The sequence below is a fragment of the Anomaloglossus baeobatrachus genome, chromosome 3 (assembly GCF_048569485.1).
Source record: "Anomaloglossus baeobatrachus isolate aAnoBae1 chromosome 3, aAnoBae1.hap1, whole genome shotgun sequence".
Lineage (NCBI taxonomy): Eukaryota > Metazoa > Chordata > Amphibia > Anura > Aromobatidae > Anomaloglossus > Anomaloglossus baeobatrachus.
The window spans coordinates 249,023,089-249,048,673 of NC_134355.1; the positions used below are offsets into that span (position 1 = coordinate 249,023,089).

The window sequence follows — 25,585 nt, forward strand, 5'->3', positions numbered from 1 at the left end:
GCCCATATAGGGCCCCCAGCATGCTCCCTTCTCACCCCACTCTTGTCGGCGGTGTTGTTAAGGTTGAGGTATCCATTGCGGGTACGGAGGCTGGAGCCCACATGCTGTTTTCCTTCCCCATCCCCCTTAGGGCTCTGGGTGAAGTGGGATCCTATCGGTCTCCAGGCACTGAGACCGTGCTTCATCCACAACTCCTGAGGAGCCTGCTGGATAGGAGCCGGGTATCGTTCAGGGACATGGCCCTGCTACTTGGAGGTACTCTGTGTCCCCGTGGGGACCGCGCACAGCAACACTCCAGCATTGCTGGGTGTGCTAGTGCACCGGGGACCGCGGCGCTGACCGGGTTAAATGTGCCATTACACACTCAGCGTCGCTGAGTGTGTTTGTGTATGGGGACTACCGCGCTGACCGCCGCTGCCATGGTTAACACTGCGGCGCGGCTGGGACTTGTAGTGCGCCGGGGACTTCCGCGCCGGCCGCGCTTATACGGCGGCCGCGCTTATTACTCGAGTCCCCGGCTTTTGCGGCCTAGTCTTTTTTCCTCCCACCCCCAGCCCTGACAGGCAGGGGAAGGGCGGGACGCTGTACAGGACGAGCAGCAATGAGGGCTGGAGCATGCTTTGCATACTCCACCCCCCTCACTGTGCACAGTGGGGCACCAGTTCCCGCACTTTCTGGGTCACGCCCACGGCTCCCTCCTCTCCTCAGGACGCCGGCAGCCATTCCTGTCAGCTCCTCGGACGCTGCAGAGGGGGACAAATTCTGGGAGACCCAGGCAGGGATTATGGTGGCCTCACAACCGCTTTAAGCGGGTGGTAAGCAGCACCTGTGGTGCTAGCCCCATTGTGCAGAAGTGTAATTATAAATTATATGTTTATGGTATATACTTTACACTGTATGGTGCACAGTTGATTTCTGGCTATATACCCTATTGTGTTGCTCAGGGAAGACAATAGCATGGCGCCCACAAAAGGCAGGGGTGCCAAAACACAGGCTTACTATGCTGCCTGCGCCGCATGTACGACGCCGCTACCGGCAGGTTCCACTGACCCTCATTGTGTGCACTGCTCGGCCCCTGCGGCACTTACTCAGCCGGAGCCTCTGCTAAGAGGGGCCCAGGGGGAGCCACCTGCTGACACTGTCCAGGTGACGGGGACGGAGTTTTCAGTCTTTACGGATAAACTCTCTGAAACTATGGCTAAGATACTAGAAGCCTTGCAGTCCAGACCGGTATCTCAGCACAGGGACACTGTTGAATCATTGTTCCCTGGCCCCCCTCAGTTGGACCAACAATGTCCCCCCAGGGTGTCTCATAGATCCCAGGCTGGGGGCTCTGACACAGACCCCAGCCCCAGACCGACTAAGCGAGCTCGCTGGGAAATTCCCTCGACATCATCATATTGTTCAGGGTCTCAGCGGGGGAAATCTCTGGTTGATGACGCGGAGACAGCTGATCAGGATTCTGATCCTGAGGCCGCTCTCAATCTTGATACTCCGGACGGGGACGCCATAGTGAACGATCTTATTGCGTCCATCAATCAAATGTTGGATATTTCTCCCTCAGCTCCTCCGGTGGAGGAGTCAGCTTCTCAGCAGGAGAAATTCCGTTTCAGGTTTCCCAAGCGTACACCGAGTATGTTTCTGGACCACTCTGATTTCAGAGAGGCAGTCCAGAATCACCATGATTGTCCAGATAAGCGTTTTTGTAAGCGCCTTAAGGATACACATTATCCCTTTCCCCCTGACGTGGTCAAAGGTTGGACTCAGTGTCCCAAGGTGGATCCTCCAATCTCCAGACTGGCGGCTAGATCCATACTTGCAGTGGAAGATGGGGCTTCACTCAAAGATGCCACTGACAGGCAGATGGAGCTCTGGTTGAAATCCATCTATGAAGCTATCGGCGCTTCTTTTGCCCCAGCATTCGCAGCCGTATGGGCGCTACAAGCTATCTCAGCAGGTCAAGCGCAAATTGACGCAGCCACACGCACGTCCGCGCCGCAGGTGGCGTCCATAACCTCTCAGACGTCGGCATTTGCGTCTTACGCTATTAATGCTGTCCTGGACTCTGCGAGCCGTACGGCGGTTGCATCCGCCAATTCGGTGGTACTCCGCAGGGCCTTGTGGCTACGGGAATGGAAGGCAGATTCTGCTTCCAAAAAGCGCTTAACCAGTTTGCCAATTTCTGGCGACCGATTGTTTGGCGAGCGTTTGGATGAAATCATCAAACAATCCAAGGGAAAGGATAGATCGTTAACCCAGCCCAAACCGAACATACCCCGACTCGATTCTTCAGGTCATCCCCGCCTCCCGAGCGAGCCGAGGCTCTTATGCAGGCGCTGGGCACTCTGAAGGCAGAAGGAGTGGTGGTCCCTGTGCCCCTTCAGCAACAGGGTCACGGTTTTTACTCCAACCTGTTTGTGGTCCCAAAGAAGGACGGGTCTTTCCGTCCTGTCCTGGACCTGAAATTGCTCAACAAACACGTAAAGACCAGGCGGTTCCGGATGGAATCCCTCCGCTCCGTCATCGCCTCAATGTCCCAAGGAGATTTCCTTGCATCGATCGATATCAAAGATGCTTATCTCCACGTACCGATTGCTCCAGAGCACCAGCGCTTCTTGCGCTTCGCCATAGGAGACGAACACCTGCAGTTCGTGGCACTGCCGTTCGGCCTGGCAACAGCCCCACGGGTTTTCACCAAGGTTATGGCTACTGTAGTAGCGGTCCTCCACTCTCAGGGTCACTCGGTGATCCCTTACTTGGACGATCTGCTGATCAAGGCACCCTCTCAAGAGGCATGCCAACACAGCCTCGACGCTACTCTGGAGACTCTCCAGAGTTTCGGGTGGATCATCAATTTTCCAAAGTCAAATCTGACACCGGCCCAATCGCTGACATATCTTGGCATGGAGTTTCATACCCTCTCAGCGATAGTGAAGCTTCCGCTGGTCAAGCAGGGGTACAATCTCTCCTTCGAGCCCAGTCACACCCCTTGAGGCGCCTCATGCACTTCCTGGGGAAGATGGTGGCAGCAATGGAGGCAGTCCCTTTCGCGCAGTTTCACCTGCGTCCTCTTCAATGGGACATCCTACGCAAATGGGACAGGAAACCGACGTCCCTCGACAGGAACGTCTCCCTCTCTCAGGCGACCAAAGCTTCCCTTCGGTGGTGGCTTCTTCCCACTTCATTATCGAAGGGGAAATCCTTCCTACCCCCATCCTGGGCGGTGGTCACGACGGACGCGAGTCTGTCAGGGTGGGGAGCGGTTTTTCTCCACCACAGGGCTCAGGGTACGTGGTCCCAGCAAGAGTCCTCACTTCAGATCAATGTTCTGGAAATACGGGCAGTGTATCTTGCCCTGAAAGCGTTCCAGCAGTGGCTGGAAGGCAAGCAGATCCGAATTCAGTCGGACAATTCCACAGCGGTGGCATACATCAACCACCAAGGCGGCACACGCAGTCTGCAAGCCTTCCAGGAAGTCCGGCGGATTTTGATGTGGGTGGAAGCCACGGCCTCCACCATCTCTGCAGTTCACATCCCAGGCGTGGAAAACTGGGAAGCAGATTATCTCAGTCGCCAGGGCATGGACGCAGGGGAATGGTCCCTTCACCCGGACGTGTTTCAGGAGATCTGTTGCCGCTGGGGGGTGCCGGACGTCGACCTCATGGCGTCCCGGCACAACAACAAGGTACCGACGTTCATGGCACGGTCTCAAGATCCCAGAGCTATGGCGGCAGACGCCTTAGTTCAGGATTGGTCGCAGTTTCAGCTCCCTTATGTGTTCCCTCCGCTGGCACTGTTGCCCAGAGTGTTACGCAAGATCAGGGCCGACTGCCGCCGCGTCATCCTCGTCGCTCCAGACTGGCCGAGGAGGTCGTGGTACCCGGATCTGTGGCATCTCACGGTCGGCCAACCGTGGGCACTACCAGACCGACCAGACTTGCTGTCTCAAGGGCCGTTTTTCCATCTGAATTCTGCGGCCCTCAACCTGACTGTGTGGCCATTGAGTCCTGGATCCTAGCGTCTTCAGGATTATCTCAAGAGGTCATTGCCACTATGAGACAGGCTAGGAAACCAACGTCCGCCAAGATCTACCACAGGACGTGGAAAATTTTCCTGTCGTGGTGCTCTGCTCAGGGTTTTTCTCCCTGGCCTTTTGCCTTGCCCACTTTTCTGTCCTTCCTTCAATCTGGACTGGAAAAGGGTTTGTCGCTCGGCTCCCTTAAGGGATAAGTCTCAGCGCTCTCTGTGTTTTTCCAGAAGCGCCTAGCCAGACTTCCACAGGTACGCACGTTCCTGCAGGGGGTTTGTCACATCGTTCCTCCTTACAAGCGGCCGTTAGAACCCTGGGATCTGAACAGGGTGCTGATGGTTCTTCAGAAACCACCATTCGAGCCAATGAGGGATATTTCTCTCTCACGCCTTTCGCAGAAAGTGGTTTTCCTAGTAGCAGTCACTTCTCTTCGGAGAGTGTCTGAGCTAGCAGCGTTGTCGTGCAAAGCCCCTTTCCTGGTGTTTCACCAGGACAAGGTGGTTCTGCGTCCGGTTCCGGAATTTCTCCCTAAGGTGGTATCCCCCTTTCATCTCAATCAGGATATCTCCTTACCCTCTTTTTGTCCTCATCCAGTTCACCAATGTGAAAAGGATTTGCACTTGTTAGATCTGGTGAGAGCACTCAGACTCTACATTTCTCGTACGGCGCCCCTGCGCCGCTCGGATGCACTCTTTGTCCTTGTCGCTGGCCAGCGTAAAGGGTCACAGGCTTCCAAATCAACCCTGGCTCGGTGGATCAAGGAGCCAATTCTCGAAGCTTACCGTTCTGCTGGGCTTCCGGTTCCCTCAGGGCTGAATGCCCATTCTACCAGAGCCGTGGGCGCGTCCTGGGCTTTGAGGCACCAGGCTATGGCTCAGCAGGTGTGTCAGGCGGCTACCTGGTCGAGCCTGCACACTTTCACGAAACACTATCAGGTGCATACCTATGCTTCGGCGGATGCCAGCCTAGGTAGACGAGTCCTTCAGGCGGCGGTTGCCCACCTGTAGGAAGGGGCCGTTTTACGGCTCTATTACGAGGTATTATTTTACCCACCCAGGGACTGCTTTTGGACGTCCCAATTGTCTGGGTCTCCCAATGGAGCGACAAAGAAGAAGGGAATTTTGTTTACTTACCGTAAATTCCTTTTCTTCTAGCTCCAATTGGGAGACCCAGCACCCGCCCCTGTTTTTTTGTGTACACATGTTGTTCATGTTGAATGGTTTCAGTTCTCCGATATTCCTTCGGATTGAATTTACTTTAAACCAGTTTATAATTTTTTCCTCCTTCTTGCTTTTGCACCAAAACTGAGGAGCCCGTGGGAGCACGGGGGGTGTATAGGCAGAAGGGGAGGGGCTTTACACTTTTAGTGTAATACTTTGTGCGGCCTCCGGAGGCATAGCCTATACACCCCAATTGTCTGGGTCTCCCAATTGGAGCTAGAAGAAAAGGAATTTACGGTAAGTAAACAAAATTCCCTTCTTACGTTTTAAGTCGCTCTTCCCTTTTTGACATGTTTTTTTATGTTTCTCCTTCAAAATGTGGATCATGAATTTTGAGCAACAATAGTAAATTTATTTTACCTTTTTTTTGTGTGTATTTTTAAAACAAAAAGATGCATGTTGTGCTAAAATCTGATAAAATATGTACTTGCATAAAAATGTGGACAAAAGTACATTTATGCAAAAATTTATGTCTTGATGAAATAGTTCACAGCATCTGGAAATCCCAAAGCTTGTTCACTACAGCAAATATGAAAAAAACATCGTTTGAACATATAAAATAGGCTTTAAATAAGGTGCAAGTAAAAGAAGAAGCCGGTGCAAGTGAGAAATGCCAAAAAGGAAACAAAAAATGTCCACTTGCAATAATGAGTCAGTCCGTTAGAGTATTTGCTTGATATGTAGGGTTGTTTTGGTGTCATGCATTAGTGGAGGGAGTTATGCTCATTATTGTCTGACTTCTTACCTAATATTTCAGTAAGTTATATGGAGACCAAGCATGTTATTTTGAACCTGAAAAAGTACCAAGAATAAAACACAAGAAGCTGGGAACAGTGTCGATGGTGAACAATGGCAATGATCAGCATGGATCACAGGTAAGAAGGGAGATCCCATGTAACTAAGCTTCATTATATCCAATTCACCGATAATGGAGAAAATAGACAACTTGGTCTGGAGCATTTCTGAGAAAAATATACTTGCAGTCAGGCTCTGTGGTTTGGACAGCATGAATCAACTGACGGCGTCCCTCTGTCATTAATCTGAAAAATGGCTCATGATTGACTAAAACTAGAGGTCTTCATGTCCAACTCTGAATGTCTGCAATATTTGGGACATTCAGCTTCTTACTAGAATAGGGGGGAGAAAAAATAATAATTTTTCACATACCTGAACTTTGTTGTTTATCCAGTACTCAAAGCTGATTCTTCCCATTCTTTATGGGAATTGTTCTTGTTTTAGCACAGCTCCAACAGTCTTATTAAGTCTTGTTCTCACACACAATAGGAAACCATATACTCCAATAAATGAGAACGGTTATTATTTAGAGCAGGGTCAACAATCTTTTTTGGCCTGAGGGCCACGTTATTACCCTATTGAGTGGCTTCCAAGGGCCGCTGTAAACATTAAAGGGGTATTACTTTTTGAGAGATTTATGGCATATCAAAAGTATATGCTACAAATAGTTTGAAAGTTATTAAGGGGTTGTCCACTACTAGGAAAAGCCCTTCTCCGTCCCGGTTTATCCCCTTCACGACCGGCCGATTTTGTGCGTTCCGATTTTTTTTTTTTTTTTTTCCCCCACCATCTGTCTTCCGAGAACCGTAACTTTTTTTATTTTTAAGTCAATCTCCTCATGTGGGGGCTTGTTTTTTCGGAACGAGCTGTGCGTTTAAATGAAACCATGAGTTTTACCATATAGTGTACTGGAAAACATCAAAATAATTCCAAATGTGGAAAAATTGCAAAAAAAGGTGCCATTGCACTATTGTTTTTGAGACATTTTATTCACTGTGTTCACTATATGGTAAAATTGATGTGTGGGTGTGATGTCTGAGGTCGGTGCGAGTTCGTAGACACCAAACATATAGGTTTACTGTTATCTACAGGGTTAACAAAAAATATCAAAGTTGTGTAGTAAAAAAAAAAAAAAAGTGGCGTACGTTTTGCGCAATTTTCCGTGACCCGTAGTGTTCTCAGTGACTGCTTATTTTCTGTGTCTCAGGTTGACATTTTTAATGGTTCCTTTTTTGCGCAGATACTATGTTTTGATCGCCTGTCATTGCATTTTGCGCAAAATTTGCAGCGACCAAAAGACGTAATTTTGAAGTTCAGAATTTTTTTTGCTGCTATACCATTTACCGATCAGATTAATTGACTTTATATTTCTTTGTTGCTCCATTGGGAGACCCAGACAATTGGGTGTATAGCTCATGCCTCCGGAGGCCACACAAAGTATTACACTAAAAGTGTAAAGCCCCTCCCCTTCTGCCTATACACCCCCCGTGCATCACGGGTTCCTCAGTTTTTATGCTTTGTGCGAAGGAGGCTGACATGCACGCATAGCTCCACAGCTTAGTCAGCAGCAGCTGCTGACTATGTCGGATGGAAGAAAAGAGGGCCCATAACAGGGCCCCCAGCATGCTCCCTTCTCACCCCACTGTGTCGGCGGTGCTGTTAAGGTTGAGGTACCCATTGCGGGTACACAGGCAGGAGCCACATGCTGTTTTCCTTCCCCATCCCTTGCTGGGCTCTGGGTGAAGTGGGATCCTAATCGGTCTCCAGGCACAGGGACCGTGCTCCCTCCGCAGCCCCTGGGAATCTGCTGGATAGGAGCCGGGTATCGTCAGGGACAAGGCCCTGCTACTGTGAGGTACTCTGTGTCCCCGTGGGGACCGCGCATGGAGCGCTTGTGCCATACACTTTACAGCACTGCTGGGTGTGTTAGTGCGCCGGGGACTACCGCGCATGGAGCGCTTGTGCCATACACATTGCAGCACTGCTGGGTGTGTTAGTGCGCCGGGGACTACCGCGCGGCCGCGCTTATTGCCGGCCGCTCTTATAACTTTAGTCCCCGGCTTCTGCGGCCTAGTGTCGTATATTCCCGCCCACAGTCCTGCCAGTCAGGGGAAGGGCGGGACGCTGCACAGATCGTCAGCGCTGAGGGCTGGAGCATACATTAGTATCCTCCTCCCTCCTCACTCAGTACACTGGGGCACTAGATTCCCGCACTTTTCTTGGGCACGCCCACGGTCCCCTCCTCCCCACAGAACGCCGGCAGCCATTCCTGTCAGCGATTCAGACGCTGGAGAGGAGAGACAACACAGGGAGACCCAGGCAGGGAATCTGGTGATGACACAACCGCTCTGAGCGGTCGGTAAGCAGCACCTGTGGTGCTGGCCCCACTGAGTACCGAAGTGTGTATATATATATATATAGGCTTATAGGCTATACATTTGCACTATACGGTCGCTCTGTTGTTTTTTGGCTATATACCCTCCTGGATTGTTCTCAGAGGAGACAACAGCATGTCGTCCGCAAAAAGCAAGGGTGCCAAAGCACAGGCGTACTTTGCAGCCTGTACATCATGTACGGCTATACTACCGGCAGGTTCCACTGACCCTCATTGTGTGCAATGCTCGGCCCCTGTGGCACTTACTCAGCCGGAGCCTCTGCTACAGGTGGCCCAGGTGGAACCACCTGCTACCACTGTCCAGGTGACAGGGACGGAGTTTGCAGCTTTGGCTGACAAACTGTCTGAGAGTATGGATAAATGGTCTGCTAAAATACTAGAAGCCCTACAGTCCAGACCGGTGACTCAGGCCCCGGGCACTGTTCAATCTTTGACCCCTGGTCCCCCTCAATTGGAACAGCAAAGTGCCCCTGGGATGACCCATAGATCCCAGGGTGAGGTCTCTGACACGGACCGCAGTCCCAGGCCGCCTAAGCGGGCGCGCTGGGAAATTCCCTCCACCTCATCACACTGTTCAGGGTCTCAGCAGGAGGACTCTCTGGAGGATGAAGCGGAGGTAACAGATCAGGATTCTGATCCTGAAGCCGCTCTCAACCTAGATACACCTGAAGGTGACGCCGTAGTGAATGACCTTATAGCAACCATCAATCAGGTGTTGGATATTTCTCCCCCAGCTCCTACAATTGAGGAGTCAGCTTCTCAGGAGAAATTCCGTTTCAGGTTTCCCAAGCGTACATTGAATACGTTTCTGGATCACTCTGACTTCAGGGAGGCAGTCCAGAAAAACCGGGATTGTCCAGACAAGCGTTTTTCCAAGCGCCTTAAGGATACACGTTATCCCTTCCCCCCCCTGATGTTGTCAAGGGCTGGACTCCGTGTCCTAAGGTGGATCCTCCAATCTCCAGACTGGCGGCTAGATCCATAGTTGCAGTGGAAGATGGGGCTTCACTCAAAGATGCCACTGACAGACAGATGGAACTATGGTTGAAATCCATCTATGAAGCTATCGGCGCGTCGTTTGCTCCAGCATTCGCAGCCGTATGGGCACTCCAAGCTATCTCAGCTTGTCAGGCGCAGATTAATGCAGTAACACGTACATCTGCCCCGCAAGTGGTGTCCTTAACCACTCAGGCGTCGGTGTTTGCGTCCTACGCCATTAATGCTATCCTGGACTCTGCGAGCCGTACGGCGGTAGCATCCGCCAATTCGGTGGTAGTCCGCAGGGCCATGTGGCTACGTGAATGGAAGGCAGATTCTGCTTCCAAAAAGTTCTTAACCGGTTTGCCATTGTCTGGCGACCGCTTGTTTGGTGAGCGATTGGATGAAATCATTAAACAATCCAAGGGAAAGGACTCATCCTTACCCCAGTCCAGACCAAACAGACCTCAACCACGGAAGGTACAATCGAGGTTTCGGTCCTTTCGGACCGCGGGCAGGTCTCAATTCTCCTCGTCCAAAAGGCCTCAGAAAGATCAGAGGAACTCCGATTCATGGCGGTCTAAGTCACGTCCTAAAAAGACCGCCGGAGGAACCGCTCCCAAAGCGGCCTCCTCATGACTTTCGGCCTCCTCAAACCGCATCCTCGGTCGGTGGCAGGCTCTCCCGCTTTTGCGACGCCTGGCTGCCACAGGTAAAAGACAGAATGTCTCTCACCCATCGATCTCACGGTTACAGGATAGAGTTCAGCTCTCGCCCTCCGACTCGTTTCTTCAGAACATCTCCGCCCCCCGAAAGAGCCAATGCTCTTCTGCAGGCGGTGGGCACTCTGAAGGCGGAGGAAGTGGTGATCCCTGTTCCTCTTCAGCAACGGGGTCACGGTTTTTACTCCAACCTGTTCGTGGTGCCAAAAAAGGACGGATCCTTCTGTCCTGTTCTGGACCTAAAACTGCTCAACAAGCATGTGAAAACCAGGCGGTTCCGGATGGAATCACTCCGCTCCGTCATCGCCTCAATGTCCCAAGGAGATTTCCTAGCATCAATCGACATCAAAGATGCTTATCTCCACGTACCGATTGCACCAGAGCATCAGCGCTTCCTGCGTTTCGCCATAGGGGACGAACACCTTCAGTTCGTGGCACTGCCTTTTGGCCTGGCGACAGCCCCACGGGTCTTCACCAAGGTTATGGCAACAGTGGTGGCAATCCTACACTCTCAGGGACACTCGGTGATCCCTTACTTAGACGATCTACTTGTCAAGGCACCCTCTCAAGGGGCATGCCAACACAGCCTGAACATTGCTCTGGAGACTCTCCAGAGTTTCGGGTGGATCATCAACTTTCCAAAGTCAAATCTGACACCGGCCAATCACTGACATATCTTGGCATGGAGTTTCATACTCTCTCAGCGATAGTGAAGCTTCCGCTGAACAAACAGCGTTCACTACAGACAGGGGTGCAATCTCTCCTTCAAGGCCAGTCACACCCCCTGAGGCGCCTCATGCACTTCCTAGGGAAGATGGTAGCAGCAATGGAAGCAGTTCCTTTTGCGCAGTTTCATCTGCGTCCATTACAATGGGACATTCTCCGCCAATGGGACGGGAAGTCGACGTCCCTCGACAGGGAGGTCTCCCTCTCTCAGGCAGCCAAGGAATCTCTCCGGTGGTGGCTTCTTCCCACCTCATTGTCAAAAGGAAAGTCGTTCCTACCCCCATCCTGGGCGGTGGTCACGACAGATGCGAGTCTATCAGGGTGGAGAGCAGTGTTTCTCCACCACAGGGCTCAAGGTACGTGGACTCGGAAAGAGTCCACCCTTCAGATCAATGTTCTGGAAATCAGAGCAGTCTATCTTGCCCTACAAGCCTTCCAACAGTGGCTGGAAGGCAAACAGATCCGAATTCAGTCGGACAACTCCACAGCGGTGGCATACATCAACCACCAAGGCGGGACACGCAGTCGGCAAGCCTTCCAGGAAGTCCGGCGGATTCTGCTGTGGATGGAAGCCACAGCCTCCACCATATCCGCAGTTCACATCCCGGGAGTAGAAAACTGGGAAGCAGACTTTCTCAGTCGCCAGGGCATGGACGCAGGGGAATGGTCCCTTCACCCGGACGTGTTTCAGGAGATCTGTTGCCGCTGGGGCATGCCGGACGTCGACCTAATGGCGTCCCGGCACAACAACAAGGTCCCGACATTCATGGCACGGTCTCAAGATCACAGAGCTCTGGCGGCAGACGCCTTAGTTCAGGATTGGTCGCAGTTTCAACTCCCTTATGTGTTTCCTCCTCTGGCACTGTTGCCCAGAGTGTTACGCAAGATCAGGGCCGACTGCCGCCGCGCCAGCCTCGTCGCCCCAGACTGGCCGAGGAGGTCGTGGTACCCGGATCTGTGGCATCTCACGGTCGGCCAACCGTGGGCACTACCAGACCGACCAGACTTGCTGTCTCAAGGGCCGTTTTTCCATCTGAATTCTGTGGCCCTCAACCTGACTGTGTGGCCATTGAGTCCTGGATCCTAGCGTCTTCAGGATTATCTCAAGAGGTCATTGCCACTATGAGACAGGCTAGGAAGCCAACGTCCGCCAAGATCTACCATAGGACGTGGAAGATATTCCTGTCGTGGTGCTCTGCTCAGGGTTTTTCTCCCTGGCCATTTACTTTGCCCACTTTTCTGTCCTTCCTTCAATCCGGATTGGAAAAGGGTTTGTCGCTCGGCTCCCTTAAGGGACAAGTCTCTGCGCTCTCTGTGTTTTTTCAGAAGCGCCTAGCCAGACTTCCACAGGTACGCACGTTCCTGCAGGGGGTTTGTCACATCGTCCCTCCTTACAAGCGTCCGTTAGAACCCTGGGATCTGAACAGGGTGCTGATGGCTCTTCAGAAACCACCGTTCGAGCCAATGAGGGATATTTCTCTCTCACGCCTTTCGCAGAAGGTGGTCTTCCTAGTAGCAGTCACTTCACTTCGGAGAGTGTCTGAGCTAGCAGCATTGTCGTGCAAAGCCCCTTTCCTGGTGTTTCACCAGGACAAGGTGGTTCTGCGTCCGGTTCCGGAATTTCTCCCTAAGGTGGTATCCCCCTTTCATCTCAATCAGGATATCTCCTTACCCTCTTTTTGTCCTCATCCAGTTCACCAATGTGAAAAGGATTTGCACTTGTTAGATCTGGTGAGAGCACTCAGATTCTACATTTCTCGTACAGCGCCCCTGCGCCGCTCGGATGCACTCTTTGTCCTTGTCGCTGGCCAGCGTAAAGGGTCACAAGCTTCCAAATCAACCCTGGCTCGGTGGATCAAGGAACCAATTCTCGAAGCTTATCGTTCCTCGGGGCTTCCGGTTCCCTCAGGGCTGAAGGCCCATTCTACCAGGGCCGTGGGAGCGTCCTGGGCCTTGCGGCACCAGGCTACGGCTCAGCAGGTGTGTCAGGCAGCTACCTGGTCGAGCCTGCACACTTTCACGAAACACTATCAGGTGCATACCTATGCTTCGGCAGATGCCAGCCTAGGTAGGCGAGTCCTTCAGGCGGCGGTTGCCCACCTGTAGGACGGAGCCGTTAACGGCTCTATTACGAGGTATTCTTTTACCCACCCAGGGACTGCTTTTGGACGTCCCAATTGTCTGGGTCTCCCAATGGAGCGACAAAGAAGGGAATTTTGTTTACTTACCGTAAATTCCTTTTCTTCTAGCTCCAATTGGGAGACCCAGCACCCGCCCCTGTTCCCTTCGGGCTGTTGTTCTTTGTGTACACGTGTTGTTCATGTTGAATGGTTTCAGTTCTCCGATATTCCTTCGGATTGAATTTACTTTAAACCAATTTATAATTTTTTCCTCCTTCTTGCTTTTGCACCAAAACTAAGGAGCCCGTGATGCACGGGGGGTGTATAGGCAGAAGGGGAGGGGCTTTACACTTTTAGTGTAATACTTTGTGTGGCCTCCGGAGGCATGAGCTATACACCCAGTTGTCTGGGTCTCCCAATTGGAGCTAGAAGAAAAGGAATTTACGGTAAGTAAACAAAATTCCCTTCTTTGATCGGGCATTTCTGAACACCAAATATGTGTATATTTTTTATCCCTTTAATTTTCAAAGGGGTGAATAGGGAGTAATTTGAACTTTTTAGATTTTTTTTTTTTTTTTTATTTTTAAATTTTTCAAACTTTTTTGAAACTTTTTTTTTTTTTTATATTACTAAAGTAGACATGTGAGAAATGTTATTTATTAACTATTTTGTGTGACATCACTCTCTGGTTTAAGGGCCTATAGATTAAAAATTTGAAAATTTTGACATTTTCAAAATTTTCATCAAATTTCTGTTTTGTTTTTTTTTCACAAATAAAAGCCAAAAATATAGCCCTGAAGTACAATATGTCGTTAAAAAACAATCTCCGAATCACCGGGATCTGTTGAAGTGTTCCAGAGTTATAAACTCATGAAATGACAATGGTCAGAATTGCAAAAAATGGCCTGGTCATTAAGTACAAAACTGGCTTTGTCCTTAAGGGGTTAATAAAGGATAAACTGCTTTTATATATTGAGTCATTGCACATTTTCTCTTTTTTTTTGTTTACCATTTGTGCAGTGTTTACTGGACATAAGTTTATGTAATTTATTTCCCCTTGTAAATTAATAACGCTTATGCTCCCCTCCGGTGTCGGCACCTCCTCTCCCAGGCACAACAATGTCGGCAATTCTATGATATTGGCTCTAGTGTGCACTGTCACACCCCTGATGCCGTAAATTATCCTTGTAGGCTCCATTGGAATCTGTGTGAAGAAACATAACCAATGAATAATAAACTATACAGTTTTTCTTTACAGTTCCTTATTACTACAGGAGAAAATGTAGATTATCTAGATGGAGTACATACAGTGTTTGGGGAAGTAACAGAAGGAATGGATGTATTGAAGAAGATCAATGAGACATTTGTGGATAAAGACTTTGTTCCTTTCCAAGACATCCGGTAAACGAACAGATACAGTTTTTCAATATAGTCAATAGTATGTAAAAGTAAGATATTTTATTACTTTCAATATTACTGTTAATATAAAGTATGTATAAAACAAACTAAGCAGAAAACTGTAAAAAAAAACAAAAAAAAAACGCTTACCAATCTTCACTGCTCCTCATCTAAGGCTGTGTGCACACGTTGTGTTTTTTTCATGCGTTTCCGCAGCGTTTTAATGCAAAATTGCATGCGTTTTGATTTCCACGCAAAGTCTATGGGAAACAGGGCTTTCTTTTGCACATGATGCTTTTAAAAACGCAGCGTTTTTGGTCTCAAAAATTTTTTAAAATCTCCTGCATTTGAAGAAGCAGCATGTCAATTGTTTTTGCCATTTTGGCAGCGTTTTGGTAACATTGAAGTCAATGAGAATTATCAAAATGCATCCTAACAGAAATTTCTAGCGTTTAACATGCTTTTTTGATGCTAAACGTATGCTTTTTTGTTAAAATCAAAGCATGCGTTTTTGGCATCATAGTGAGGTCAAGAGGTTTCCATTTGCCCTCACATCCATTCCGACATTAAAAAAATGAGTCAAACAATACTTTTACTTTATTTTGAACATAATTATTAAATCTCATTAATCTTTTTCGGTAAATTATCATTATAGTGTTTGATTTATAGGTTATTTTTTTTCATTTTTTTTTCCTACTGTTTGAATGTTCAAACTTTATTTAGTTGTGTATTTGTATTTAAAACGCAACTCAATTTAAACACTGAAAATGCATGTAAAACGCGGCAAAAACGCTACAAAAGCGCATGCGTATTTCCTGCGTTTGTGGTCAAAACCAAATTTGACAGTGACAAATTCTGCCAGAGGATGCGTTCATTTCTGCAAGTTGCTGAACGCAACGTGCGCACATGGCCTAACTTTGTCCTGTTTCACTGCTGGTCTTTGTAGTTCTTTTTCTGTCTAGGACATAGAAATATTCAGACAGTGACTGAATCTTTGTGATTTGGCCTCTGCATGCAACTATTTTTTTTTTTTATTTTGTATTTAAAATGAAATAACTAATGCAATTTAAGTGCAGACTTTCAGATTTAATTAAACGGGTTGAACACAAATATCCTGTGAAACCTTTAGGTATTGAAACCATTTTCTCTACAAAGCTTCCTCAGGAGCTCAAAAGTACTTGGACAAATTTAATTTACCATAAATAAAATGGTTATCTTTAATACTTTGTAGAGAATGCTTTACAGACCATGAATGCCTGAATTCTGGAAGCCATGAATTTCACCAAATGCTGGGTTTCCGCCTTTGTGATTATTTGTGTTGGGAACACATTTGGACTGGGTTCCGGTTTGGGGCTCACTCTTGTGGCCAGTGCTGGTAGTGGAGTTGGTCTGCTTAACTGAAGCCAGACAGCTGATAATGATTGGAAATCAGGCTGCTCAGACTGGGCCTACAGTGCTGGCCAAAAGTATTGGCACCCCTGCAATTCTGTCAGAGAATACTCAGTTTCTTCTTGAAAATGATTGCAATCACAAATTATTTGGTATTATCTTCATTTAATTTGTCTTCAATGAAAAAAAAAAAAAATTGTCATAAAGCCAAATTGTATATAATTCCACACCAAACATAAAAAACGGGGTGGACAAAAGTATTGGCACAGTTTGAAAAATCATATGATGCTTCTCTAACTTGTGTAATTAACACCACCTGTAACATACTTGTGGCACCTAACAGGTGTTGGAAATAACTAAATCACACTTGCAGCCAGTTGACATGGATTAAAGTTGACTCAATTGACACTGCTGTGACGCTGAACGAACCGACCCCTTAGAAAGGAGGCGTTTCGCTGGTCACAGCGACGTCGCTAGGCAGGTAAGTATGTGAGACGGGTCCGCGCAATGTTGTGCGCCACGGGCAGCGATTTGCCCATATCGCACAACCGATGGGGGCGGGTACGCACGCTAGCGATAACGGTCACGATATTGCAGCGTGTAAAGCGGCCTTTAAGGCCACTTTACACACGGGGACAAAGCTAGCGATGTCGCTGGTGAAAGCACCCGCCCCAGTCGGTTGTGCTTCACGGGCAAATCGCTGCCCGTGACGCACAACATCGCTAGGACCCGTCACACATACTTACCTGCTTAGCGACGTCGCTGTGGCCGGCGAACCACCTCCTTTCTAAGGGGGCGGTTCGTTCGGCGTCACAGCGGTGTCCCTAAGCTGCCGCCCAATAGAAGTGGAGGGACGGAGATGAGCAGGCCGAACATCCCGCCCACCTCCTTCCTTCCTCATTGCGGGCGGCCGCAAGTACGGTGATGTTCCTCGTTCCTGCAGTGTCACACGTAGCGATGTGTGCTGCCGCAGGAACGACGAACAACCTGCGTCCTGCAACAGCAACGATAATTGGGATTAGAACGACGTGTCAACGATTAGGTGAGAAATTTTGATCATTAACGGTCGTTCGTGCGTTTCCACGCAACGACGTCGCTATCAAGGCCGGATGTGCGTCACGAATTCCGTGACTCCCAATGACATCTCGTTAGCGATGTCGTTGTGTGTAAAGCCCACTTTAGTCATATACGAGGGGCTGCTTATGTCTTTTGGCTTTGTGATTTTTTTTTTGTTTGTTTCTATGGTAACGAACGTTACATCACATGAAAGCCTTCTGTGTCTTAGGCCCTGGTGCGCACACTGCGTTTTACCCGCATTTTTCTGCGTTTTTGCTGCAGAAATGTCTTGAGAAAATGGTTGTAACCTTTCTGCAGACATTCTCCAGCAAAAGCTAAGGAAAAAAAAATAGCTATGTGCACACTGTTTTGTTTTTTTTTTTTTTCTCAAGAAATTTCTTTCTGTAGATTTTCTTGAGAAAAAGAATGAGCATGTCACTTTTCTGCAGCTAACTGCGTTATTTCACTCCACTGACTGTAATGTAATCATGACATAGCGCAGGGAATAGCGCAGGGAATCACGCAGGTAGCAAATTCTCTGCATTTCATTGCGTTTTCCTGCGTTATTCCCGCGTTATGTTGCTTTTTTCGGGACATAATGTTCATCACTGCCCTGCGTTTTCCAGGGAAGTGATGTTATGACAGGAAGAGGAAGCTGAGCAGAGAGTAAACACACACAGATCACACTCACACACAGACGCAAACATATAGAATACACACACACACATATATTACACACAGACATATATATATAATACACATAGAAATCAAATGTACATATTAAAAATAAAAAACGAAAAAAAAAAACAAAAACGTGGGCTCCGCTGCATTTTTACTGTCCAGCCACAGTAAACACACAGCCGTGGCCCGGTATTTTCAGGCTGGGGAGCGCCAGGGTTAATGCCCCCCTCCCGCAGCCGAGAATGTCAGCCCGCCGCTGCCCCGAGAATGTCGCATCCATTATGCGACAGTCCCAGCGTGTTAGCGGCTCTTCACGATTGCCGTGATGTGGTGGCAATCAGGGTAATAATGAGTTAATGGCAGCGTATCGCTGCCACTAAGTCCTAGCTTAATCATGGCAGCATCTGAGACAGCTTACATGATTAACCTGTAAGTAAAGTGAATAATCACACACCGAAAAAAATCCTTTATTTTAAATAAAACACAAAAAGCACCCTCTTTCACCACTTTATTACCCACCCAAACACACAGCTTCGGCGTAATCCACCGAGGTCCCACGACGCTTGCATCCAGCCGTGTCTGACACATACTCAATGCAGCCTCGTTCAGTGAGCAATGCTGCAGGGGTAACTACAGGTAATTTCTCACGGTCACTGCAGAACTGCAGTGTGTCCTCACAGGGACTCTATCTATCTATCTATATCCATTATCTGTCTATCTATTCATCTATCGCTTATCTATCCATCAATATATCTATTCATCTATCCATCTTTCTATCTATCCATTATCTGTCCCTCTGTCTGTCTGTCTGTCTGTCCCTCTGTCTGTCTGTCTGTCCCTCTGTCTGTCTGTCTGTCCCTCTGTCTGTCTGTCTGTCCCTCTGTCTGTCTGTCTGTCCCTCTGTCTGTCTGTCTGTCCCTCTGTCTGTCTGTCTGTCCCTCTGTCTGTCTGTCTGTCTGTCCCTCTGTCTGTCTGTCTGTCTGTCCCTCTGTCTGTCTGTCTGTCTGTCCCTCTGTCTGTCTGTCTGTCTGTCCCTCTGTCTGTCTGTCCCTCCCTCTGTCTGTCTGTCTGTCCCTCCCTCCCTCTGTCTGTCTGTCTGTCCCTCCCTCCCTCCCTCCGTCTGTCTGTCCCTCCCTCCCTCCGTCCGTCTGTCTGTCCCTCCCTCCCTCCGTCCGTCTGTCTGTCCGTCCCTCCCTCCCTCCCTCCGTCTGTCTGTCCCTCCCTCCCTCCCTCCCTCTGTCTGTCCCTCCCTCCGTCTGTCTGTCTGTCTGTCCGTCCCTCCCTCTCTGTCCCTCCGTCCGTCCTTCCATCCCTCCCTCTCTGTTCCTCCGTCCGTCCCTCCCTCTCTGTCCCTCCCTCTCTGTCTGTCTATTACTTATTGCAGTTAAAGCATTAAAAAATGCAGGGACCAACCTGCAAAAAAAACACACCAAAACGCGGGTGCATTATTGCTGCGTTTTTTTAACGCAGGTGCGCTAATCCTTCACTCAAGAAATTTCTTGAGAAAAATCCTTTTTCTAGTGCGCACATAGCCTTATATATGTTTTCAAAATGTTGTGTTTGTTGCTTATGGCAACAGTGTTCTATGCCTGCGGGAAAACAAAATGACAGAGTCTAATGTGCTATTCATAGCAACTGAGAGCAGAGGAGTGATAAAATTCTTGTTTCTGCAAGGAAAGTCCACGAACGAGATTCATGGTGACATGTCACAGACTTTGGGAGATCAATGCCCTTCATATACCACAGTGAAGAACTGGGTTGCCAAATTTAAAACGGGCCACTTTAGCACCGATGATGAGGAACGTCCTGGACGACTGAGAGTGGTTGTTGTTCCGGAGATCGTCGATGCTGTGCACAACCTCATACTGGAGAATCGACAAATTTCAGCTAATGCAATAGCAGACATCATGGGGATTTCCCGTGAACATGTTTGTGTAATTATCCATGAACATTGGGACTTGAGGAAGCGATCTTGAAAGTGGATTCCCAAATGTTTGACAACAGATCAGAGAAGCATGTGATTGAAAATTTCCCGGTCCATTTGTCAGCATTTCCGGACTGATAAGAACTTCCTTGATCGACTGGTCACTATGGATGAGACCTGGATTTATTTGTATGACCCTGAAAACAAAGAGCAGTCAAAAAAGTGGAGGCACTGTGGTTCTCCTCATGCAAAGACGTTCAGGGTGCAAAAATCAGCCACTAAGGTGATGGCGTCTGTTCTGGGATAAGGATGACTGCTAGTGGACTACCTTCAAAAGGGTTCCACCATCAATGCAAGGTATTACATTGAACTTTTGGACTAATTGAGGACAGCTCTGAAGGCCAAAAGGCGTGGCAAGCTGTCCAAAGGAATCTTGTTCCTGCAAGACAACACCTCCGCTCACACTGCACAAGCGACCACGGCAAAACTGGCAGAGCTGGGCTTCCAACTGGTTTATCACCCACCTTATTCACCAGATTTAGCTCTCTCTGACTATCATCTGTTTCCAAACCTGAGGAAATGCCTCAAGGGTACCAAATTTCACACCATTTCTGATGCCATGGCTGCTACGGATGCCTTGTTTGAGGCACAACCAAAATTCTTCTTTTTGGTAGGCTTACAGAACTTGGAATACCGATGTAAGAAGTGTGTTGACATCAGCGGAGAGTATGAGGATGATGAAACTTTACATTTATTCCAATCTTGTTTCTTTCTGGGTAAAGCCAAAGACTTATCAGTAGCCCCTCATATGTGTCTCTGTTATGTACTGTGTAATGCTTGTTTCTGACCGTGTAGGGACATGGTCTGATCATATAACATGTCCTGCACAGGGGAGGAAGTAACAAAAAAAATAAATAATACAGACCGTGATCTCAAATAATTTTTTTCTTTTGAAGTAAAACATTTTTTAAAAACAGGGAAATGTTTTACCTCAGAGTAAAAATAATCTGATTCCGTGCTGTAATGGCTCTGTACTGTCTTTTGCTTCCTCCCCTGCCAAGGAAATGTGGTATTATCAGACCATGTTCATGTACGACCAGACACTGCCATTACACAGTACATAGCAGGGACACATTTATAAGATTATTTCAACAGCGGAACATATTATTTTTTTTTTTCTATAAGCACATCTAATTGTTAAACTTATTATTCCAGGATCTATTGATTAAAATGGGTGCATATTGCTAATCCCTGCCTAACTGTCCCTGTATACACTTGCACACATAGAGATCTTTAGAAAAAGTATTTCTATAGATCCTTTTATGAGATGCAAATGAGTGTAGGGACTAGTCGCAAGAACGTTATTTTCCCCGATTATTCCGCCCTCTTAGGTTAGCATGGCCAGCCATTCATTGCCGAGCATCATCCGCATGGACGCGCGTAGCTGTCCGTTGTCATCGCCTCAGACACCGGGTTTAGGCTCAGTGTGCATGACCAGAAGTCGCATCACTTCCGTTCACGCACACTATAAAGCGGGCTTTACACGCTGTGACATCGCTAGCGATAGCACCCGCCCACGTCGGTGGTGCGTCACGGGGTGATTGCTGCCGTAGCGAACAATATCGCTACGGCAGCGTCACACGCAATTACCTGTTCACAGACGTCGCTGTGGCCACCGAACAATCTCTCCTTTTAAGGAGATTCGTCCGGCGTCACTAAGCGGCTGCCCAATAGAAGCGGAGGGGCGGAGATAAGCGGCCGGAACATCCCGCCCACCTCCTTCCTTCCTCATTGCCGGCGGCCGCAGGTACGATGTTGTTCCTCGTTCCTGCGGGGTGACACACAGCGATGTGTACTGCCTCAGGAACGACGAACAACCTGTGTTCCAAATGAGGAACGATTTTTTTTTTTTTTTTTTTTTAAAAATGATCGAGGTGTACACGATGAACGATTTGACACCTTTTTGCGATCGTTACTGATTGCACAAAGCTGTCACACACAACGACATCGCTAATGAGGCCGGATGTGCGTCACCAACACCGTGACCTTGACGATATCTCGTTAGCGATATCGTTGTGTGTAAATGGGCCTTAAGGCTCTGTTCACACTAGAAAAAAGGATTTTTCTTAAGATATTTCTTGAGTCTGAAAGATTAGCACACTTGCAGTCAAAAAACACACTGAAAATGCATGTGTTTTTACTGCGTTTGTGATGCGTTTTAGATGCGTTTTTGCCGTGTTTTTGCCGCTGGTTGGTCCCTGCTTTTTTTAAACTATTTTAGCTATGGCAAAAAATGCAGGTACCGGCAGAAAGGAAGTGACATGCTCATTCTTTTTCTCAAGAAATTCTGCAGAAAGAATGTTCTTGAGAAAAAAAAACGCAGTGTGCGCACAGCTATTTTTTTTTTCCCCATAGGTTTAGCTGGGGAATGTCTGCAGAAAGATTACAACCATTTCTTTGTCGCTCTATTGAGAGACCCAGACAATTGAGACCCAGACAATTGGGGTGTATAGGCTATGCCTCCGGAGGCCGCACAAAGTATTACACTCAAAAGTGTTAAGCCCCTCCCCTTCTGCCTATACACCCCCCGTGCTCCCACGGGCACCTCAGTTTTTTGCTTTGTGCGAAGGAGGTCAGACACGCACAGCACAGCTCCACAGATTAGTCAGCAGCAGCTGCTGACTATGTCGGTTGGAAGAAAAGTGGGCCCATATAGGGCCCCCAGCATGCTCCCTTCTCACCCCACTCTTGTCGGCGGTGTTGTTAAGGTTGAGGTATCCATTGCGGGTACGGAGGCTGGAGCCCACATGCTGCTTTCCTTCCCCATCCCCCTCAGGGCTCTGGGTGAAGTGGGATCCTATCGGTCTCCAGGCACTGAGACCGTGCTTCATCCACAACTCCTGTGGAGCCTGCTGGATAGGAGCCGGGTACTGTTCAGGGACATGGCCCTGCTACGTGAAGGTACTCTGTATCCCTGTGGGGACCGCGCACGGCAACACCTCAGCTTTGCTGGGTGTGCTAGTGCACCGGGGGACCAGGTTAAACTGTGCCATTACACACTCAGCGTCGCTGAGTGTGTTTATATGTAGGGGCTACCGCGCTAACCGCCGCTGCCATGGGAAACTGCGGCGCGGCTGGGACTTGTAGTTCGCCGGGGACTTCGGCGTTGGCCGCGCTTTTACGGCGGCCACGCTTATACTCGAGTCCCCGGCTTGGCTTGCGGCCTAGTTTCCCTTTCTCCCGCCCTCAGCCCTGACAGGCAGGGGAAGGGCGGGACGCTGCACGGAAGAGCAGCACTGAGGGCTGGAGTATGATTTCCATACTCCACCCCCCTCACTGTGCACAGTGTGAGCACCTCGGCTACGCCCACGGCTCCCTCCTCTCGTCAGGACGCCGCAGCCATTTCCTGTCAGCTCCTACGATGCTGCAGAGAGGGACAAACCCTGAGAGACCCAGACACGGTCTCTGGTGGCCTCATAACCGCTTCAGGCAGATGGTAAGCAGCACCTGTGGTGCTAGCCTCATGGTGCTGTAGTGTACTGATACATTATTTGTTTTTAGTATATATTTTACACTGTATGAGCACAGTTCATTCTGGCTATATACCCTAGTGTGTTACTCAGGGAAAACAATAGCATGGCGCCCACAAAAGGCAGGGGTGCCAAAAACACAGGCTTATTATGCTGCCTGCGTCGCTTGTACGACCCAGCTGCCGGCAGGTTCCATTGACCCTCATTGTGTGCACTGTTCGGCCCCGGTGACACTTCTTCAGCCAGGGCCTCTGCTAAGAGGGGCCCAGGGGGAAGCCACCTGTTGACACTGTCCTAGTGACGGGGACGGAGTTTGCAAAACTCTCTGAGACTATGGCTAAGATACTAGAAGCCTTGCAGTCCAGGCCGGTATCTCAGCAAAGGGACTCTGTTGAATCATTGTTCCCTGGCCCCCCTCAGTTGGACCAACAATGTCCTCCCGGGGTATCTCATACATCCCAGGCTGAGGGTTCTGACTTAGACCCCAGCCCCAGACGACTAAGCGGGCTCGCTTAGAATTTCCCTCGACATCATATTGTTCAGGGTCTCAGCGGGGGGAATCTCTGGTTGATAATGCGGAAACAGCTGATCAGGATTCTGATCCTGAGGGCGCTCTCAATCTTAATACTCCAGACGGGGACGCCATACTGAACGTTCTTATTGCGTCCATCGATCAAATGCTGGATATTTCTCCCTCAGCTCCTCCGGCGGAGGAGTCAGCTTCTCTTACACGGAGTATGTTTCTAGACCACTCTAATTTCAGAGAGGCAGTCCAGAATCATCATGCTTGTCCAGATAAGCGTTTTTTCTAAGCGCCTTAAGGATACACGTTATCCTTTTCCCCCTGACGTGGTTAAAGGTTGGACTCAGTGTCTCAAAGTGGATCCTCCAATCTCCAGACTGGCGGCTAGATCCATACTTGCAGTGGACGAGGGGGCCTCGCTCAAGGATGCCACTGACAGGCAGATGGAGCTCTGGTTGAAATCCATCTATGAAGCTATCGGAGCTTCTTTTGCCCCAGCATTCGCAGCTGTATGGGCGCTACAAGCTATCTCAGCAGGTCAAGCACAAATTGAAGCAGCCACATGCACGGCCGCGCCACAAGTGGCATCCATTACCACCCAGACCTCGGCAATTGCGTCTTACGCTATTATTGCTGTCCTGGACTCTGCGAGCCGTACGGCGGTCGCGGCCGCCAATTCGGTGGTACTCCGCAGGGCCTTGTGGCTACGGGAATGGAAGGCAGATTCTGCTTCCAAAAAGCGCTTAACCAGTTTGCCAATTTCTGGCGACAGGCTGTTTGGCCAGCGTCTGGATGAAATCATCAAACAATCCAAGGGAAAGGATACATCCTTACCCCAGTCCAAACAGGACATACCCCAACGGAGGAGAGGGCAGTCGAGGTTTCGGTCCTTTCAGGGCGCGGGCAGGTCCCAATTCTCCTCGTCCAAAAGGTCTCAGAAAGTACAAAGGAACTCTGATGCATGGCGGTCTAAGTCACGTCCTTAAAAGGCCACCGGAGGCGCCGCTAACAAAGCGGCTTCCTCATGACTTTCGACCTCCTCTAGTAGCATCCTCGGTCGGTGGCAGGCTTTCCCGCTTTTGCGACACCTGGCTGCCACAAATAAAAGACCGCTGGGTGAGAGACATTCTGTCTCACGGTTACAAGATAGAGTTCACCTCTCGTCCCCCGACTCGATTCTTCAGGTCATCCCCGCCTCACTAGCGAGCCGAGGCTCTTCTGCAGGCGCTGCGCACTCTGAAGGCAGAAGGAGTGGTGATCCCGGTTCCTCTTCACTGAGCCACGGTTTTTACTCCAACTTGTTTGTGGTCCCAAAGGAGGACGGGTCTTTCCGCCCGGTCCTGGACCTGAAACTGCTCAACAAACATGTAAAAACCAGACGGTTCAGGATGGAATCCCCCGCTCCGTCATCGCCTCAATGTCCCAAGGAGATTTCCTTGCGTCGATCGATATCAAAGATGCTTATCTCCACGTACCGATTGCTCCAGAGCACCAGCGCTTCTTGCGCTTCGCCATAGGAAATTAACACCTGCAATTCGTGGCACGGCCGTTCGGCCTGGCAACAGCCCCACGGGTTTTTAACAAGGTTATGGCTACTGTAGAAGCGGTCCTCCACTCTCAGGGTCACTCGGTGATCCCGTACTTGGATACTGATCAAGGCACCCTCTCAAGAGGCATGCCAACGCAGCCTCGACGCTTCCCTGGAGACTCTCCAGGGTGTCGGGTGGATCATCAATTTTACAAAGTCAAATCTGACACCGGCCCAATCGCTGACATATCTTGGCATGGAGTTTCATACCCTCTCAGCGATAGTGAAGCTTCCGCTGATCAAGCAGTAGTCACTACAGAAAGGGGTACAATCTCTCCTTCAAGGCCAGTCACACCCCTTGAGGCGCCTCATGCACTTCCTGGGGAAGATGGTGGCAGCAATGGAGGCAGTCCCTTTCGCGCAGTTTCACCTGCGTCCCCTGCAATGGGACATCCTACGCAAATGGGACAGGAAGCCGACGTCCCTCGACAGGACCGTCTCCCTCTCTCAGGCGACCAAAGCTTCCCTTCGGTGGTGGCTTCTTCCCACTTCATTATCGAAGGGGATATC

The 25,585-nt window shown here is 49.3% G+C and overlaps 1 protein-coding gene across 2 annotated transcripts in view; it reads left to right on the forward strand.

The window, feature by feature from the left end:
- Positions 1–25,585, forward strand: part of PPIL4 (peptidylprolyl isomerase like 4) — a 159,921-nt gene that overhangs the window by 49,211 nt on the left and 85,125 nt on the right. For both annotated transcript variants that reach the window (XM_075338233.1, XM_075338234.1), the window contains exons 4-5: positions 6,008–6,125; positions 14,245–14,387. In XM_075338233.1, the coding sequence (XP_075194348.1) occupies positions 6,008–6,125; positions 14,245–14,387 (261 nt within the window). The remainder of the gene's footprint in view (positions 1–6,007; positions 6,126–14,244; positions 14,388–25,585) is intronic.